The 19,685-nt window shown below is 44.1% G+C and overlaps 2 protein-coding genes across 2 annotated transcripts; both read left to right on the plus strand.

Annotated features, from left to right (window-relative positions):
* Positions 1 to 15,481: 15,481 nt before the first annotated feature.
* Positions 15,482 to 16,277, plus strand: E1B28_009335 (uncharacterized protein). The gene is made up of 4 exons (XM_043154221.1): positions 15,482 to 15,659; positions 15,724 to 15,824; positions 15,886 to 15,954; positions 16,014 to 16,277. Exons 1-4 carry the CDS (start codon positions 15,537 to 15,539, stop codon positions 16,072 to 16,074), a joined length of 354 nt encoding a protein of 117 aa, XP_043009511.1. The 5' UTR covers positions 15,482 to 15,536; the 3' UTR covers positions 16,075 to 16,277.
* Positions 16,278 to 17,297: 1,020 nt separating this feature from the next.
* On the plus strand, positions 17,298 to 18,897 carry E1B28_009336 (uncharacterized protein). The gene is made up of 3 exons (XM_043160764.1): positions 17,298 to 17,387; positions 17,458 to 17,595; positions 17,654 to 18,897. Exons 1-3 carry the CDS (start codon positions 17,316 to 17,318, stop codon positions 18,848 to 18,850), a joined length of 1,407 nt encoding a protein of 468 aa, XP_043009512.1. The 5' UTR covers positions 17,298 to 17,315; the 3' UTR covers positions 18,851 to 18,897.
* Positions 18,898 to 19,685: the final 788 nt, after the last annotated feature.

A 19,685-nucleotide genomic window follows, 5' to 3' on the forward strand; every position in this document is an offset into this window, starting at 1 on the left:
ATCAGATACTCCAACAAGATCTAGATATTCCCTTAGACATGGTAACCCGTCCAATTCCTGATACGGCATCCATGTTTTATCGCCAGTACTCCAACGAACCCTGAAGATTGATTGTTCTCTTGCGCCAGAATGTGTTTCGATTGCGTCGATCTTCCACTGGTCTTCTGCCTGTGGAGTCAACAGACCATGTAGCACTATTATAATAAGTCCCAGTATTTATATCCCTCCCTATTATAACAGTTTACCGTTATATCCCCAAGCTTACACCCAATTATAATGGGACAGATGTAGAGGTTCCTGCCCAAAATTAATTGGGTGGTTCCCCACTGCCACTGTGCCATGCAGATAGCGGAACCGGGTCAAAGCCACGTTGTTTTTATTTCGATGATGTCACTGATTGCCGCCGGCCGGAAATTCTGGAAACCTAAATATGGTTTCACGTTGGTTTCGGTGGTTTGACATACACTAACCCCCACATATAGAGCTAAAGACTGGGGAGATATCACAGTTTTTGTGTACAAGTTTGACTGTGGGTCAAGCAGTGCAACCCGGGTGTGCCTGCACAAAATGAATTAAAAAAAACATCAAAAGTAGCTTAATTTGGCGTTAATATTTCCGAGAGATCTGGAAGACAATACAGTATAGGTACGGATCAGTTCGAAAGTTGAATAAAGGCCCCACTGTACATGTTGTGGCCCTTGGGCACGACAAGAAACATGGCGGGCAACATATTTCTTGATGTTGGCTGCCCGGCCCGGGACCCAGATGTCCAGAAATGTCGCGAAAAACTTTTAAATAAATCAGAGCACTCGACATACATCAGCCAGGCCTTAGATATTTTAAAGTCAGAGTATTATCATTAGGATCTGTGACAGAAAAATTTACCGGCTCCACCATAATGATATTGAAAAAGTCGGACTTGGGAGGCAAAGAAAACAGGTAAATCAGCTTCATTAACTACCGATGGTTCACTGACTTTTCCTTTCTACAAGCCTCCAACAGGAAAAAAATTTGGGACAACTTCCAGTGCATGTAAACTACTTGGGGAAGTTCTGTTGTTGTTGTTTTATGCACATCAGGGCCATGATACTAACCCAACTGCCAATTTTCAGTATGTTCAGATTTTGCTAACATATCTTCTGCAGACTCATAGAGATAAATACAGACTATTTTATGTGGACACATGCTTGTGACTATTTAAATCTCTCTTTTTTCTTTACTACACAAAAGGTCAAAGGTAGTAGGAAGGCCTCAGACTCATCACTCGATGTGGGAAAAAACATATGGCCGAAAAACCCGGGCCGGTATTAAATGTATATTGCCTCCCTAAGTCTATTTACATGTTCCACAAGGTGGTGGGGGCGCAATGGGGGGGAAAAAACATATGTATTCTAATTTCTCATGCTCACCCTCAGCCACAATCCGGCCCAGCCATTCGGTTATTCAGGAACCTGCAGTAGCTAATAAGGATGCCAGCCACCCCAATATTATTGGGAGACCTAGCGAAGGTGGGATGCAGCACATGCACAGGCTCTATTATAATAGGGAGGGACAGTGTTATTGGACTCTGTTATTTTTATGCTACATGGACTCCTCGTGGAGTCTCACCTAGTTGTCCTTCCATCCTTCCAGGAAACCTACGATCATCATTGGGGACATGTATCCGGAGGAGAGACGCATGAAATACCGGGTGAACACCTCTTTGTCGGAAACTCGAAGGTAGATCGACTTTGAAGGAATGATTCCCGTAATCTTTAAGTATTTTATACGGTCCAATGTATTTAGGAACTAACTTACGAGCAAGTCCTTTTTCAAAAGATAAGTTCTTTGTCGATACGTACACTAAGTCGTCTTCTTTGAATGGTTCGTTACGCCGTCGGCGGTTTGCCAGCCGAATTTGTTTCACTCGGGAGCTTAAAATGCTATCATGAGCTTGCATCAATGCTAAACGTCTTTGGCGAGCGAAAACACGGACAGATGGATACTCATCTGAGACATTGGAGCTCCAGATCATCGATCTGGGCATCTGACCAGAGTTTAGAAAGAATGGAGCGTAACCAGTAGACTCCAAACGCGCACTGTTAATTGCAAATTCCACAGTCGGCAGCTTCGAAACCCAGTCCTTTTGATTTGGGGACACACATTGACGAAGCATTTGGGTAATTGTCTGATTGGCACGTTCGGTCGCTCCATCTGACTGGGGATGATAAGCACTTGACATACCTAACTTGATGCCAATCAGTTCATGCAATCTCTGCCAGAAGATGCTAGTAAATAACGAGTCTCCATCTGGAAAATCCAGATTTATTAATTAGTATGAATTAGTACTAATTAATAATAATCGATACTAATTGGCACTAATTCAATTAGTATGAATTAGTACTAATTAGTATGAATTTGCTAGGTTATCAAATTAATTCGTACTAATTAGTATGAATTCATACTAATTAGTAGGCATTAGTAGGTAAATAAATTGTACATACTTCTGTATAGTGTACTATTTTATTACTATACTATATACTACATAGTGTACTGTTTTATTAGTATACTATACTATGATATTTTGAAGTAGAACCTAACTAATTTTACTTACTTACATTTATTAGTATTAGAACTACACTTGTCCGAAATTTTTCAAGTCCGAAATTTTTTCTAAGTCCACTATGCATACAAATATAATAGATATACTTATATATATCCTATTAAAGAGTTACAATAAGGTTATAGTAGTAACGGTGCTTATACTTATAATTTTCCTTAGACCGGGATTGAACCTGGTGCTAGCAGTTATGATTGTGTTACACCGGCGGGTACCCCATATAAGCGGTAACTTGTATTTCATCAGTTCCTGGTCAATTTAGATGATTCTGGGGTGGTTTTGGGGGTTTTTCTACCCCCTGAATTCGATTTTGAGCTTATCTAATTGTTCCCATCACTCCTTGAAGAGATAGTGCTTGTACTGTGTTGCAAAACAGTGTATATCATGTATTTTAATGAGAACTGATTCAATCCATGTTCATCTGGGATGTTTTCTAGGGTTCTTTGACCCTCTGAATCTGATTCTGGCCTTAGTTATTTTTTCCCACCACTCCCTGAATTGATATCATTGTTTGGCCAGAATTTTAACCATTTCAGCACTGTATAACCATGGTTGATGATAAAAATATTGGAGGTGGGTAGAACTATGTATTTTTGGGTGCTGAACTCGAATTTCCAATCAGCTTGATGATAGGATGTCTCCCTACTGCACTATAAATAAATAAAATTTATTCCAAAATATCGGAAATAATATCCATTTATTTCAATGAAAACTGATCCATTTTGTGTAATCCTGGGCTGGTTTCTAGGGTTTCCTGACCCTCTAAATTTGACTATGAGGTTAGCTAAGCTCTCCCACCCCTCCCAGAATTGATACTCTGGTGTGATTCAATTTCTGATCAATCCAGCACTGTCTGAGTAAGGTAGGTGATAGAAATGGGTGAGATGGGTGGTAGTATGTGTTTTTGGGTGCAGAATCCAAATCCACAATCAGATTGATGATAGGATGTTTCCCTGTGACAATATAAATGAAAATATTTTATGCCCAAATATTGGAAATAATAGATATTCAATAAAGAAGGCAAATCAAATATTGAATCACAGGGAATTTGGGGGAATGTTCTGGATATATGTAACGCCTGCCTACCAATTTTTGGACCTTAGAAGTGACAGCTGACCCCCCTAGGCAAAAAAATGCTAAAAAAGCGAAAAATAATAGTTTGGCCTAGTAGTACCATCAGAATGGACTTCAAGTACTGTTTTAGACCAGTGTTCTGCTTTCTTTGTAAATGTCTTCAGTGATAGAAACTCTTACTACACTGTCTTCTAATATAAATCTAATTTACCCCTGCAATTCTGTGTAATAACCTATGCAAACCTTTTGCCCCAATTGCCCCAATTAGTGATTAGTATATAAAGTGTGGTTTTCTCTACCATTTTGGGTGATTACTTATGGAAAAACTCATATAACTTTTTGCCCAATTAGTGCCAATTAGTGTCAATTAGTGATTAGTATCAATTAATAGAAATTAGTTTTGGATTAGTATCAATTAGTTTTGGATTAGTACAGATTATTACTAATTATTACTAATTACTACTAATATATAAAGTATGATTTTCTGGGTGATTACTTATGGAAAAACTCATATAACTTTTTGCCCAATTAGTGCCAATTAGTGCCAATTAGTGTCAATTAGTGATTAGTATGAATTAATAGAAATTAGTTTTGGATTAGTACAGATTATTACTAATTATTACTAATTAGTACTAATTAGTAAAGTAGGTTTTCTCTGATGTCGGTCGCTGACAATCTTCCGAGGAAGTCCATGTAGCTTGTATACGTGTTCAAACATCAGTTCGGCAACTTGACGAGCAGTATAGGTTGTTCGGCACGGTACTAGATGGACCATAGATGTAAATAGATCGATGATTACAGTTATCGAGTTGAAGCTTCCGTCTCGATTCTTCGATTCCGGTAGCGGTCCAACAAAATCCACTCCGATGGCGTCCCAAGGTCTTGATGGTATTCCCAATGGATTTAGGAGGCCAAACGGCTTCTGATTATCGGGTTTAGTGGTCTTACATACGTGGCAAGACTCACAGTACGATCGCGTATCCGCCACCATATCTTTCCACCAAACATGATCCCTAAGATAGTCCACTGTCTTGGATGCTCCGAGATGCGCCAGAATAGAGTGTGCTTCCGAGATCAAGATTTCTTGAGCACTTCTCTGATTCACTGTTATTCTAGGAATGCATAAGACCTTGCCAGAATCTGAGTGCTTTAGATAAATCAAACCGTCAGATAACTCGAAATTCTTGAATTGCTTTGGGTCTTCCAAGATTTTCTTGAAGAATAAGTCTTCTGAGTATCTGTTCTTGACAATTGTTGTAAAGTCAGTTCCTGTAGCACGAGTGACTAGGTTCAAAAGAGAGGATGATTCGTCCAAGCGGTTGTTTGCGGCGATAAAATGCTTTTCTCCGCTCGGCACTTCAGTTGTTCCGGTGGCGGTGCTAGCCTTTTCACTGCTTTGCTCGCGACCGCCATGACCGTCGTCGCCGTTCTTTTTCTTTATCCGCTGTGCAGGGATTCGGATAACCAGCCGGGTATTTTCTTGTTTATCTTTAACCTCTGGTGAGTGTCCTATGTTCTTGTGAACTGTATTGCTAGCTGAGGTAGTTTTTTCTGGGGGTGAGTTACTCATCTTCCCGCCCTCCTGTTCGAGTCTTGGGCCTTTCACTCGAACATGATTAACCATTCGCTTTGCGAACTCAGCCGATGTTTCGGGACGCCCTGAATCAGCATCAGAGGTATGGAATTTCCGGACTTTTTGTGTGTTCTTTGCTAATCGGGCACTTTCCGCCTCACTTCCAACTACCAGTGGCATTGAAATGGCATGAGTAGTCAAGTGCTCATTATCAGCATCATCAAACAACGTGTATTCAGAGCGGGATCGAACAGTACCTGGTGCGTCATTTGTATATATTCGTGACAACGCGTCTGAGAGTACATTCTCAGTACCTGGAACATACCGAATTTCGAAATCGAATTCACTCATCTTTTCGACCCAATGCGCCTGTCGACCCGTTAAGTTCTTTTGTTTAAGTAAGTGAACTAGACCCTTATGATCCGTCATCCAAGTGAACTTTATCCCTTGAAGTAGATCCCGGTACCTCTGCATTGCCTCAACACCCGCCAACATCTCGAGTTCGTGAACAGCGTAATTTTGCTGTGTCGCGTTCAACTTCGCCGAATAGAACGCCGCAACATTGGATGATTTCCATTCATCCCCTTGTGAGACCACGCCGGCGATACTTGCTGAGCTAGCGTCAGTTATTAACCATATAGGTTTACAATCTGGTGAGTAATCAATTGGTACTCGACAGTGGTCTCTATGCTTCTCAACAATTTCTTTTATTTCATCAAAGGCTCGTTGTTCAGTGAATGTCCACTGAAACGGAGTCGATTTTGCTGTAAGCGAGTGTAGGATGCCCATGGGTGCTCGGATCCGAGGTAAGTCGTCTGCGAGAAATCCCACTGCTCCTAGAAAACCTGATATGAGCTCCTTCGAAGTGGGAGTCTTCCACTTAGCAATCGAATCGACTTTGTCCGGGTCCATGCGAATTCCGTTGTTGTCAATGACTCGACCCAGAAGTTTCAATTCCTTAGCGAGAAAGTTCAATTTCTTTTCGTTCAGGTAGAGTTTCTCACGTTTTAAAATATCTATGACCATCTTGACATGTTTTATGTGGTCTTCGACAGATTTTGAATAGATCACGATGTCATCGAGGTAAACGTCCATGCACACACCTATTAATGGTGTGAATATATGATTCATTAATGCCTGGTACGTTGCCCCCGCATTGCAATCACCCTGTTGTACTACATGACTTACCATGGTGCCATCCGGTGTCGATACAGCAGTACGGGAAACATGTTCGGGCACTACCCGAATCTGTTCGTAGGCATCCTTGCCATCTATTATGCTTCGAAATGGAAAACTCGCTGCTCGACGCGTGATTTCCTCAATATTCGGAAGGGGCGAGGCAACCTTTTTCGTATTTGCATTACGCTCACGTAGGTCTACCACAATCCGCAGCAACTCCTTCTGCTTCGCGGATTTGGGTATTAGCATCATCGGCATCGTGTTCCGAGCCGTCGTGATCTCCCATCTCCCCGATCCAATGTAGTCTTTCCGCTTTTGATCCCATTGGGAATGAAACGCAGCGGGGCATCTCGACGGCCGCCAAGAATAGACTTTGTTCTCGTCAATCAACAGGATGGTATGGTTAATAGCTCGTAATGGAGGAAACGGAGTTTCCGCAGAGGTTTTACATATTGGTTTAGCATATTTCCGTAGTTCTTCGCGAGCTGCTTCTAAGGTTTGTTCTTCCACCCGTATAGACTGTGCCCGTATCTCACTGACGTTGTCTCCTTGGACAGGTTGAGCTTCTTTACTCCCAATTTCAATGGTTGATGGGTTAAGCCCAATGCGAACTTTGTGTTGGAATATCCACGGCGTACCAAGGATTATGTCGTATCCAGCTATATTAGCGATATCAAAGTAATGTAAACTTTTTATTGACTGATATTGAAAATTAACAGTAGTTCCGCAATGGATTTTTGAGCGAGAACTCTGGACTGCCATGTGTAACGCTAAAGGTTTGTCAAGATAACTCTTTTTAACCTGCAACTGATCTGCTAATTGTGTTGACATGAAGTCACCGAGTGATCCCAAGTCCACTAGGGCTCTGGCTGACTTTCCATTGACTTGTACTACTATCACAATAGGTCTAGGTACAACCCAAGTAACACCCTTAACCAGTGAAGAAGTTCGTTGTAATCCCGGGAACGTTTTTGGCTCAATATGCACACTCGCTATGCTCACAAAATGGACAAGTCCATTCCGTTCTTCCCACTTGAGATTGTTCTCATACCGTAAGTGAATGTAATCGTCCGAGAATTCAACCAGTCGGTCCAATTCCCGTTGAAAGGCATTCTCAGGCACATCAAATAATCTCGATAGGAACTCATATTCCACGGGTCCAGCGAGTCTACGTCGGATTTCAATTTCCGCCCTATCCAGTCGTTTCTGATACCAGGCGGGTAAATTGAAATTACCGTTAGCCAATAATTTTGACGGTACATTTATCTTGAATTCTCTGACATTGTCTTCAATAACATACTGATCCGGCCTTTCAGGATTCTTGTATACGAAATACCATTGTTCCCTCGGAACTCTGGTTGTTGAATCACTCGGAACCCACTTGGTAAGTTTCAGCTTTGCTGTTTTAGCCAATACGTCGCCTATCCTAGGTAGATCCATATCTTCAAAGTCCAGGACATTTGACTGAGAAGCGCACAGTAAGGACCAGACTTCTCCGGGAACAAATTTCGGATCACGGAGGTCCTCGCCATCAAACTTCCAGTGCAAGTCTCGTCCATGGTCGATGACTTCGACTGATTCCATCACACCTTCACGAGGATTCGACCAGGCCGTAAAACGGCTATACTTTCCCCATTCACCCTCATCTCCGGGGAATGGTTGGCTCTGTTCTAAGCAAATTTCAAGTCTTCGCACGTACATATCATCTTGGCGGCGGCTGATCCAAGCTCGAGTTTTTTCAAATCTCAAGTATTCCTTCCGTTCCTTAGCCGCCTGATATCGACGTTCTGAGTGGTCCATCGGAACACTGAGGATGGCTTCGCGCCACCATCCGATTAAATCAAAATTCGGGTCTCGAAGATACTCCGAACTCAATTTCCTCGAAAATCCTTCGACAAGATCATGGACATGGTACTGTTCCTTCATCTTATCTTTATGAGACTGATTCACAATGAATCTCCCACAGCTTGGTTCATCTGGAAGACCAGGATCTGGGTATCGTTGCGATCCATGAGCAAGGGTCAATTTGACACCTCTCCGGTAAGCATCTCCAACAGCCGATGTATCATAGTCTCGATACTCACTATAGTATCGGTAATCCAGGCCCTGTTCCTCAGCCCGTCGCTTAGCGTACCAAGCAGCCAGTCTGAACTTCGGATTGCGCAACAGGTGAGCTGGCAAATTTATAGGACCTTGCTCTGATTCCAAGTTGCAGATTTCAAAAGTGTCTTCATCTATCTGAAAGACATTGATCCGATGGGATTCAGTACATCCCCAGCGGAATTCGTCTCCTGGATAAGGCGCGTAATGTTCGAGGATAAATTCGGCGTTTTCGGCGTGGAAGTTACCAATCATCCGAGGACAGAACGACGGATCAATCTGTTCATTCAAGTAAAAATCTGACCATGGAGAGTCAGGATATCCATAATTCTCTTTAGCTTCATCGGCCCAACAGAACCTAGGCTTCCCATTTTCACGGTTTTCGAATGCTTCCGATATTTCAAATTTTCGGCGCAAATTCTCAATCGCAGGTCGGCGTTTTGATAGCGGTTTACATTCCTCAATAAATTCCGAATAATCGATAACACTTTCATCTTCAGATTCATAATTGAGCACAACGCCGTCATCTTCAGCGTTGTCCAAGTCTTCCGAAAAACTCGATCGCGCGCTCAGCCATTCATCATTAGACTCATTACCATCCAAATCCGACTCGGCGTCCGACACAGTTTGAAGACTCGGCATTGAGTCACTGTCATCTTCTGAATACTCCGAATCAGAAGCAGATACATCCTGAAGGTCAGGTATAGAGTCTATATCTGTGTCGTCAAATTCTTCGCTTATAGACATCATGTTTACAGATATGTGTTCAACAGTTTGGGTGGTTTGAAGGAGTTCGTCATCCAGAACAAACCTCATACTATTCATTTGAACGCCGGGTGGACCCTTCTTCCCATTTCCTTTAAATGTATTCTTTTCAGGGCAGTTTCGGGTGAAGTGTCCTACCTGATGGCAATTGAAACATTTATTACTGGCTAAATGTTCGGCTTTCTCAGCTTCAGTGAGTTGCTTTTGCTGAGAAGATGGTTTCCCTTTTCCTCCATTCCCGGGTTTGTTGTGATTGTTATTTCCCGAGTTAGAATTCAACGGACCCGCGCTTTTTCCGAAATCTTTTCTTCCCGGGGGCATACTTTTCCCTCGATTGTCCCAATTCTTTTTCCTCGGGAATTCGTCTGTTTTCCCGTTCCCATTCGTCGGATTGTTTGGTCGGTTATTACCATTGCGATTGCTACTACTGTGGCCCTTTCCGTTATGCGTGCCCGAGCCAGGGGACCCATTATTATTATGTTTGCTTCTTGGCATAGTTTCTAGTTCAGCCATTTCTATTAGCTCAGCTGCATTCACAATATCATCCCACTTATGGATTTCTTTATTCAGTTTCTCGCAGTGTAATTCCCGACGAATATGTGAGTTGAATCCGTCCCATAGTTTAATCACTTTCTCCCGTTTGCTAGTAGCACCCACAAGGCCATACAAACTGTCGAGTTCATACACATATTCGGAGACGGTTCTATCATTTTGGAAGCACTTCCGTAGTTTTTCTCTTTGTAAGCTTCTGTAGTTCAATGGGAAACAATAATTGAATAGTTCCCGGAAGAATTTTAGTAAGGTCCACTTGGAATGATTCCTCGCAACCTTGTGCAGAAAGAATTTCCGAGCTTTCCCAGTGAGAAAATGGGAAATTAAGATAACTTGTTCCTTCTTTGGAATTAGTCCTTCCTTAACATACTGAGTGCTTTCCATAATGAACATCTCATAAGTTTCTTGGTTTGAAGAACCATCATATGATTTAGGCGGGATAGGCTTAATTATTCTAGTAGCCCGTCGCTTTTTCCCTTTCTGTCACGGCTCTTTCTTCTCGATGACCATTTCTTTTTCCATTCAGCCCTTCGTTTGCGGCACCGTTTATCCCGATGGTTCGATGAGTTTGAATCACTCGACGACGATGAATCGGATGGGTCTGTTGGTGAAGAATGATTATCTCGAGAATCTGAAGATCCGGTGGTGTGTGTGTCCGAGCTACTGTCAGAGGACGTGGTCTCAGAATCCGAGCCTGAAGAATCAGATGGTGATGAATTATCATCATTTGATGAATCCGACGGAGGAGAATTGGACCCACCACTGTCAGATGGTGATTCTCTCCTCTTCCTCCGGTCCCTCTTTTTCTTCGCTTCTTTGGACTTACTACGACCACGTTCTTGGTATGACTTATTAAACAATTTCCCTAACATGTTGCTTCCGGGAAGTTGGTTGGCTGGGACTGCAATGTTATCCTTGCGTTTCCGAACCGTTGGGGTACTAGATTTACCCCTAACTACATTTTGTAGCTGCCGGTCAAAATATTCCATTAACGGTTTAGCCTGTTGACCGGTTAACGACTTCTTCAATGAAGGTTTGTTATTTTTGTCTTTACGGCGAGACTTCCTAGGTTGCTCGTCGGACTCATCATCCGCTTCATCGGATGTTTCGGACTCGCACTCACTTGGCGTGACCTTAGTACCTTTTTTCTTGGGTACGTTCTTTCCTGTTACCTTTTGAACAGGTATATTATCAGCAGATTTGCCTTTTTCATTAGCAAATCTATTGGCAGCAGCGTAAGCCTCATACGCCGCCTTCTGAGCAGCCATATTAACTTCCAGATCACTGATATCATCGGAACTAGCGTCCGACAAGATTTTCCCCTTGCGCTTTAGTTCAGCGGGAATTCTTTCCGATATGTTTTCAGGTTCGGATTCACTCGGGGTATCATCCTGGTCAGTCCGGTCTTGACCTACAGACTCTTGGCGCATGTGGATGGCTTTACGTTGTGCCGAAGTAAGCTGTTGCTCTGCCAACTTAACCATATGGACCTGCTCAGGGGAGAGATAATCCGGTGGGACCTCAAATCTCAACCCAGAGTTAGTTTCCTTACGGCGTAATTCCTCAAGACTGCGTGCTCTGCGAGGTATAACCCATCCTTCAGGGTCTGGAGCTCTATTAGACCTCTCAGGTCTGGGGATTTCAATAGCAGAATCTACATTATCATTTGAGGTTGTAATTCTATCCGTGCCTAAGGTAGAACCGTTACTATTAACCAGTATAGTCTCGGTCTCGACAGAGCCGGAATCTCGGGCGGCAGCCACTACCACGTCGCGGTAGGAGGGCTTCCCAGCCAACCCGGACCGACTTACGGCTTTCGCCTGTGCACCCTTGGGATCAGGGTGGTCGCTGTCGGAGGCATCAGAACTACACCACGGTTCGTGCGGGATATCAAAAGGATGTCCGCGAGCTGATGTTACGAGCTTCTGCCTTGAAGTCTTGACGGACGTACTGGGGATGTCGGAATGATTGCTCGGAATAAGTCAGAAAAAGATCCCCTGCCCAGACATCCTCACGATATCCCACGAGGAATGTCCCAGCGACATCCTTCATTCGTCCATTTACTACTACTTGTGGCACCTTTAACTGTGATCCCGGTATTTTTCTTTCCTTATGCTGGCCTCACACTCATATGTTCCCAATGTGTCTGTGATTGTCTTTAGATACCCTTTCGAGATAGTATTTCTGTCTAGACTAGGTTGAATGACCAAATGATTTATCCTACTTGGCTATGGTATCAACGTAAAACATACATGCTGACTGTGACCAACCTCTTCAATAGACATGTTGGGTCCACATGAAAAGCACCTCATAGAAATACTATCATGTGAAGCTGAATAGACTCTATTCATCCTGAATATTAGACATCAAGTTGTAAAATATAGTGGTCCGTGGATCATAACGAGCGCAGTCCGAGGCTGCGCCGTGACTGACTATGTACTGGGGTTGAAGGAATGTGGTATGTGTACGTAGCTGAGAAAGGTTAGAGGTATTTATGAGTAACGATAGGTGGCAGTTGTGGAAGATATGGTATTGGGCAAGCATGGATCTAATCAACAGCAGCAGTGGTAGTGGGAAGGGCTGCAAAAGCTTCTTTTGTCACGCTGGAAAATTGAGAGCGGTCGTGCTCGAGGTATCGTGCCATAGCCCTGATAAAACACAAATGAGTTGACGAGACGGAACGAGAGTCTGTGTGACCACGCACCGAGAGATACGGAGAGGATCTTTCCTTCACGAATCTTTTTCAACCTCTCGTCAATGTCGTTCCAAAATGTTGCTGGAGCCTTTCCATCGTCGGTATCAGCTCCTCCATCAATAAATTCGCGACGCTAGTACGGCAAAGGGATTAACAGAGAAGTGCAGCAATACTGGCTGCAAGTCAGTAGATATGTCCGTCAGTGCTTCAACCAGAACACTGAGTGCAGCTGCATTCTGGTTGGCGGCCATATCGAATTGACCACTCAAGGTCAGCCACCTGCTGTTGTGGTTGGTCTTCTTCAACTAGCGGCAGACCAATGGTGGTTGTGAGAGGACTTTGAAGAAAATTGTCGTCGTCGTCTGAGGGCGACATCAGCAGCGGAATTCGAAGAGGAAATTAGTAGATGGAGGGAAGGATAAAATCGGAAGAGGAAATACCTGCGCCCATGCTTCGTAACCATTCTTCAGTATTTTCGCTTGTTCTACTTTTCAAGCCCCGACATCATGAGCCCGACTCGGACAAGAAAAGTCAGAGCCAGCTCTGTCACTGAGATGCTGAGTGCGTTACCAAAGGCTCAAGGGATATGTCGGAAGGACAGTGGGGAAGAACATCAATAGAAGGCTGAGATTCTAGTAGAAGGATATGGTAATGAGGGGGTTCTGTCGAGATAACGACCTCAATGGGAGATTAAAAAAATGTCAAAAGGACATCCCAATGGCAGAGGAGGAATACGTACGCCGACGCGTCCATTTGAGGTTGTTAGGATGTCAGGCTGATGTACATCAAAAACATTAACATAATGTCGCGCGCTGACCATCGCACCTATATCCCGAGAAATTGGTGGTGTAGAGGATAACAATGGAGACTCACCTGGAGGGACCAATTTCTCAACGCCGTCAGCGGAGTCAGTTGGTCCCTGTTTGCGTGTACGAGGAGTAGATACCATTGTCGAAAGATTTGGATAAAAAATGAATTTGTTGTCCTAGTCGTTGTCGGGGGACTTTGTTGATCAGACAAAGGGGATCCGATTGTCGAATAGGATGAGAGTAAGAGAGTAAAGAGTAGAGAGTAAAAGAGTCTTGGACTGTTAAAAATATGAAACCGGCGCTTGGGTAAGCTAGGTTTCACGCAGAGTCAAACCCTCGAAATAACAGGTATAAGACGTGCAATTTCAAGAGTTCTAACCTACTCTATCTAGCTGCTACTCCTTATATACTCTAGATATATCTGAGACCCAAATAAACATAAACCAATACTGTGAGAATGGAGAGATTCGAGGATGTAACCATCCTGCGCGTTACATCCAAGGACGTGAACGGGATATGATGGACGCTGAACAAAGGGTAATCGATGAAGGAGTGAAGGAGTTCAAGGAGCGAGTCAAGGCAGCGCGCAAGCTCTTCGAGTGCGAGTGAGGGTTATTTCGTGTCGTAAAGAGTCCTAGAGATTTATATCAGTAACAAAGTTGTTGAACAATCTCAAGCATTGGACGCACTGTTCTACCTCGCGACAGCTCATCCATTTAAAGGCGATCTTTTCTTACGGGTGTCACACAATCGCTCGCCATACTGCACTCGCCAATTATTTTTTTCTGTCTATGATTCCATCAATGTCAACTGCATGAGAGATTCAGAAAAAGATCGAAACGACACCGCCTGAACAATACACTAACCAGTTAAACAAGGGAATTCCGAATAGGCTTTCATTCGAAATTGAAGGAAGCTTAATAGTACTCTGCCATTTCGCTAAGTAGAAGGGTGTTTGAGCAGAGCAGAACGAGTTGCGCAGCGTTTACCGGAGTAGAATCGTTTCCGGTAACCGCTACCGTCAAACGGATCAAACTGGAAACATCATGTGACTAGAACGCTTCACTCATGGCACATCTACATGCTTCTCTCAATTTCCATGTCGACCAGCACCATCTTGTATCTCGCCTCAGCCACCATGATCCCAGCCACCACCACTCCTAGAACTTCTTTGGAGGAGACTGTCTCAACTGAGGATTATACCGATCACCAAAATTGTTTCCAAAGATAAATCGACTCTCATTTCTCAGCTGTCGAAACGATTCATTAGCAGTTCCTCGAGTTGTACCATAACAATCACACCGATACTTTCTTCACAGAAATTATATAAATACGAGTCATAAATCCTGCATCGATCGTCAATCAACTCTACTCACAATAATCTCTTTCTATCTGCTTTATCGAGTGCTGTTCCTAAATCACGCTCAGCAACACGGATTCGACTACGACTGTTCGGGGTCACCCTAGGCTTCAATTCAAATCGCAACCGGGTTATTTCATGCTCACATATGGATGAGAGCGCTCGGAGTCGTAGGTGTCGGAAAACAGCGATAACACATCGTTGAAGATCTTTACGATGGAAGGGGGGAGAGGTCAAAATGATTGCTTTCAACTCATACAGCAAGGCGTTGGTTGTCGTTGCTATGAGGGGCGACAACAGCGCTTTTCCACCTGAAGGAGCATCAGTCTAATGATGTTACCACGAGCATCCACGGTTCGAAGAGGTTTCTCTTTATTGATTATATCGGTCTTGCTCTTCATACGGCAGAAAACAAAGTCCGCGGCGTGTTTCAGCTTCGAGTGGTCAACCTGCCTACCCGTAATCCACGACCGGCGATATAATGTGTGGATTCTCCGAGTCAAAACCTAGAAATTTATATCCATGCTTTTTCGCTATAATTGGCGCAAGCCTAGGGAAATGGCCGTGTCGACCGGTTGTAGTCATGATCATCTCATGGTGGTGTTGAACACTGAGCGCTGAACGTTGAACGTTCAGCCGACGCCAGCGGGCGAGGCGAATGATTTCGGTTATTGGGCACATGGGTTATTGAAAGATTATTTTTTTGCGGTCAATGTTGGCCGTCGTCTTTCAAGTATAAAGGTCCGTTAACGGAGACTTTTGTTTTCCATCCCATCCTGATTCTTCCTAGTTACTCTCAGCCTCTCTATCGTTCTATCATTCCATCCAAGATGTTTTCCATGACTTTCCTCGCTCTCTCGGCTCTCGTTGGCTCTGCCCTTGCTCAAGGTTGTTCTGAAGCTGAACGTTTCGGGACATTGAAAATATCGCCTAATCCGATTGTCCTTGGACAGGTAAAGCATTGATCAAATTCTATGCGATAACGAGGCCTGGCTAACCTGCGTCCTCATTACTTAGGAAGTGACCTTTGAGGGCAACTTCACTTGTGCCAGAGAAAAAGGACTCGCCCCTGTGTACACGGATTATTGGCTGACAGTTCCTGAGGCGAATAACTCTGGGTATGGACACAATTGTTCTTGTTGTCTAGTAGTGAAGCCGGCTCACACAAGTTACCTACAGATTCCAGCCCCCATCTACTTTGCCCGCCGGGATGCTCCAGCCAGCGGGGTGGATACTTTCACTGTTACTGTACGTGTTGATGATACTCGCGGACCAAACCAAGTGAATGAACACATTCTTTTGAACAGTTCGACCCAGCATACTCTGGATTTGTGCACTACCCTGACGCAGTTTACCAGATTACTCTAGCCAGTACATCTGTTGTCGGAGAATCTGAGACCTATGGCAAGACGTTGGCCACAGGGGAAGTGTTTTATGGGGTAGATGTTGTTAAGGCTTCCAATTAGGTGTTGCGAATGATTATGATACGGTTATACTTAATGATACTAGCTCTCCGCATACCGTATAGGGAACAATAATTACGAATATAAAGTAATTTGGATGAACCTCCCCAAGCCCCAGTGGCACCCACCGAACCGAAATCTCTGCGTCAACAGTCTTGGCCAACCTTGTAAATACTAATTACCGCTTATAAGTTACCCCATAAACATCCGACTTCAGTATATTAAAGCAATCATCAAATTCAGCCGAGGAGCTCGTTATAGGTAGAGTCTGGCTAGGCAAGTTGTGAGTGGATTCGGAAGTATGCCTTCCAAAGTTTGGTTCAAGCCCCTCTTCACCAAAGGAACTTACGTCTCCCAGACACCAAGCCTATTGTTGTGCACAACCTGCGAGCTGCCGGTCGTTATCATCGACAATGACGAAAAACTACAACCACACCGCGAATGTTCTGAATAATAGAACCAACAGAACGGCAGAGATGTGGCAGTGCACGGTCCGTCGCGTAAAAGACACGTGGGCGCAGAGCCGGTCCCGATTGCCCAGCTTTTTGAATCATTCAAAATGATCAGTTTTGGCGGACACGTGATACTTTCACACGCCTCCCACCAGTTAAATGACTTTAGATTGTATTCAAATGATACTGTCAGAGTGAAATCTCCAAATTTCCAGATATTTCCCCACAAGCCTCAAACACTCTCCAAACCACCCTCTGTAGTCTCCTACCACAAAGATATGTCAAAAGGTCTTATATGTCATCCCGTACCACTGCACTCGGGACTCGGGAGTCAGCGCTTCAGCCCTCAGTTTGGTGTTCCTGAAATGTAGTATACTTATATATGTATCTTGTTGAATTCTTAGTCTCCCACATATACTGTAAAACAAAGATTCAGGTGAGACCTTTTGACATATCGAGATTTCACTCTGACAGTATCACTTGAATACAATCTAAAGTCATTTAAATGAAAATAATCACAAATTCTGATATATACTTTGTGTCTACATACACACAAGTCCCTTGGTAATGACTGAGCGGCGCGACTTAGGCGTTTTTCGCTGGTGGGAGGCGTGTGAAAGTATCACGTGTCCGCCAAAACTGAGGGTGTTTGTGGCTACAATGCTTTTTCCTTTTACCCCTTTCTCTTTACACCATGAAACACAGTAGAAACGAATCGTTGGGCTCTCCGGAAAAGAAACAGAAGACTGATGATGAAGTTCAACAAGTAAGTCTTCGAATCTTCACATTGCGGGTGAACGTGAATGGTTTAGTTTGAATAATGACTTCATTCACAGAGTCAAAACTTTTCGATGGCTATCAGGACAGGGTTTGACCTCAAGCTTGCTTTGGCAAATGTACAACAAAACCGCGCAATTGGCAACGTGGTGACGGTCTGGCCATTTGAAGACCATCCTGTTCCAGAGCAAGAGGAAGTGAGTTGTAGTGCACCGCATTTTTTGATAACCTTGATTGAACATGGCTTTCTCGCAGCAAGAGATCCTGGACAAGTTATCTGAAGTTAACAAGGAAGCCAATAAAATTTCCCAACCATACTGTTTTGGGACCCTTGACGATTCGTTCTATCTCAAGGTCACTTATCCTGGCTGCGAGTTCGAAGCCAGCCGCATACGGTACAGTGACTATAGCTGTGATGTAGATGAGAGAACGATCCAAACATGGCTGAAAAATGCCCCTGTGTCTGGTTTCGGTGACAACAGAGTTCTCGAAACCAAGGTGGATCCCGAAGTTAGGAGGGCATGCGATATACCAGCAGAAGGTTTCGAAGTCGAAGGGGAACTTCTAGAAACCATTGCAGAGATATGGTCAAGCAACTTTTTGCCCAGCAAGGTTCACGTTGAACCTTACAAAATCCATATTTACGGGAAGGGTGGGCACTTTAAATCTCACCGAGACACGCCAGAGAAGCTCTTGGTGGGGACTTTCCTTCTCGGATTAGCTGATACGGCGGTGTCAGTCTCGTACCGTGATTCCGATATCTTGGATTCTGGACAAGTAGGCAACTTCTGCATCGGGAACATCAAACGAACCGCGAAGTCTGGCCAGTGGGTGGCCTTTCACCCTGATGTACCCCATTCTGTTGAACCCCTTGCACGTGGATGCCGGGCTGCTATTGCGTTCAAGATATTTAGCCTAGAGGATGTCGATGTATTGGAGGAGGCATCTCGACGCTATCCCTCGGTGATCGAACAGACTAGAACGGTCCTGAAAAATATCAAGGGCCAGTACGGGATCGTCCTACAACATCATTATCCGATGGGAACCGACGCAGACGGCTTGGTTGGTGTCGACGCAGTAATCCTCTCCGCCGCGAAGCAAGTCCGGCCAGATACGGTCGAAGTGATACCGGTCGTGGTCGCGATATACGAAGAGAGGGTAGACCCTTACCATGAAGAAGACGGCCTCAAAAGCGAAGTCCGTACATATGTATATCCCTTCACCCGCCATCATGTGGACATATGTCTGGGGCGCTCTGACGAGAACACGGATTCGGAAAAATCAGTAGCTTGGATCAAGGATGTGAAGGATCTCCCCTTTTATAGTTGGGACTTTAAGAAGAATTCCATGAAGTGGTCGTCTGAAGAACAGGAGATAAACCACACCGGAAATGAATCTGATGGTATGCGAGAGTCGTCCGTGTACTTGGCGTACGCAATTGTAGTACTATGAATCTAGACTCGCACCGAAGGCGTAAACATTAAAACAATTATACCTCATTTGACTTTTAAAAAAGTGGTAGTTTCTGTGGCATATTCGTTAAACGCATCTAAGCTTCAGTGGGATTGAGAGAACACACCATGTCCCGAATATTACCGTACCTCAAGGATTTGGGGATGGTGAAGATGCTTATTGAGCGTCGTGATGACGAATTTCGAGGGACGAGGAAAAGAGGTGTTAATACGGGAAATAAGAGAAGGAAGATGGAGGACAGGATCAGTGTGACGGCTGAGATGCTTCAGATGGCTGTCAAGTGCAAAGCGCACGATATTGCTGAGTATTTTTTGAAGGAGAAGGGGTGTGTGCCGGATATGAAGACACTTTATATGCTGAGTTAGAGGAAGAGTGAGGGTTTGGTGAGCTTGTTGATCTCGATATCCAGCATCATCCATCTGGAAATCAGCTGTTATACAGTACCGCCCCACCAAGATGCTAGTTTTGGTCTACGAAAATTTCGCACGACTATCTGGGGTGCATCCGCTCTCATCCTTTCTCATCGAGGGATACTATAATCGTTGTGTACAATTCAAGACTTGGACGTGTTTTGAACCAGGAGGAAGTTTCCTTACTCTTTCTCAAAGACTCATTTTTTAGCTGCGAAAACGATTCGTTTCCTCGAGTTGTGTATCATCACCATCACGGCGTTGGTTGCCGTTGCTATGGGTGGTGTTGGTGCCGGCACTATAGGGCTCGTGGATTTAGAAAAAGAGAATGGGTGGCTCGCTAAGGATCAATTTACTCTTTCGCAGGCGTCTCCGTTACTCTTCCGAACAATCATTAATCAACG

This window comes from Marasmius oreades, chromosome 5 (assembly GCF_018924745.1).
Source record: "Marasmius oreades isolate 03SP1 chromosome 5, whole genome shotgun sequence".
NCBI lineage: Eukaryota > Fungi > Basidiomycota > Agaricomycetes > Agaricales > Marasmiaceae > Marasmius > Marasmius oreades.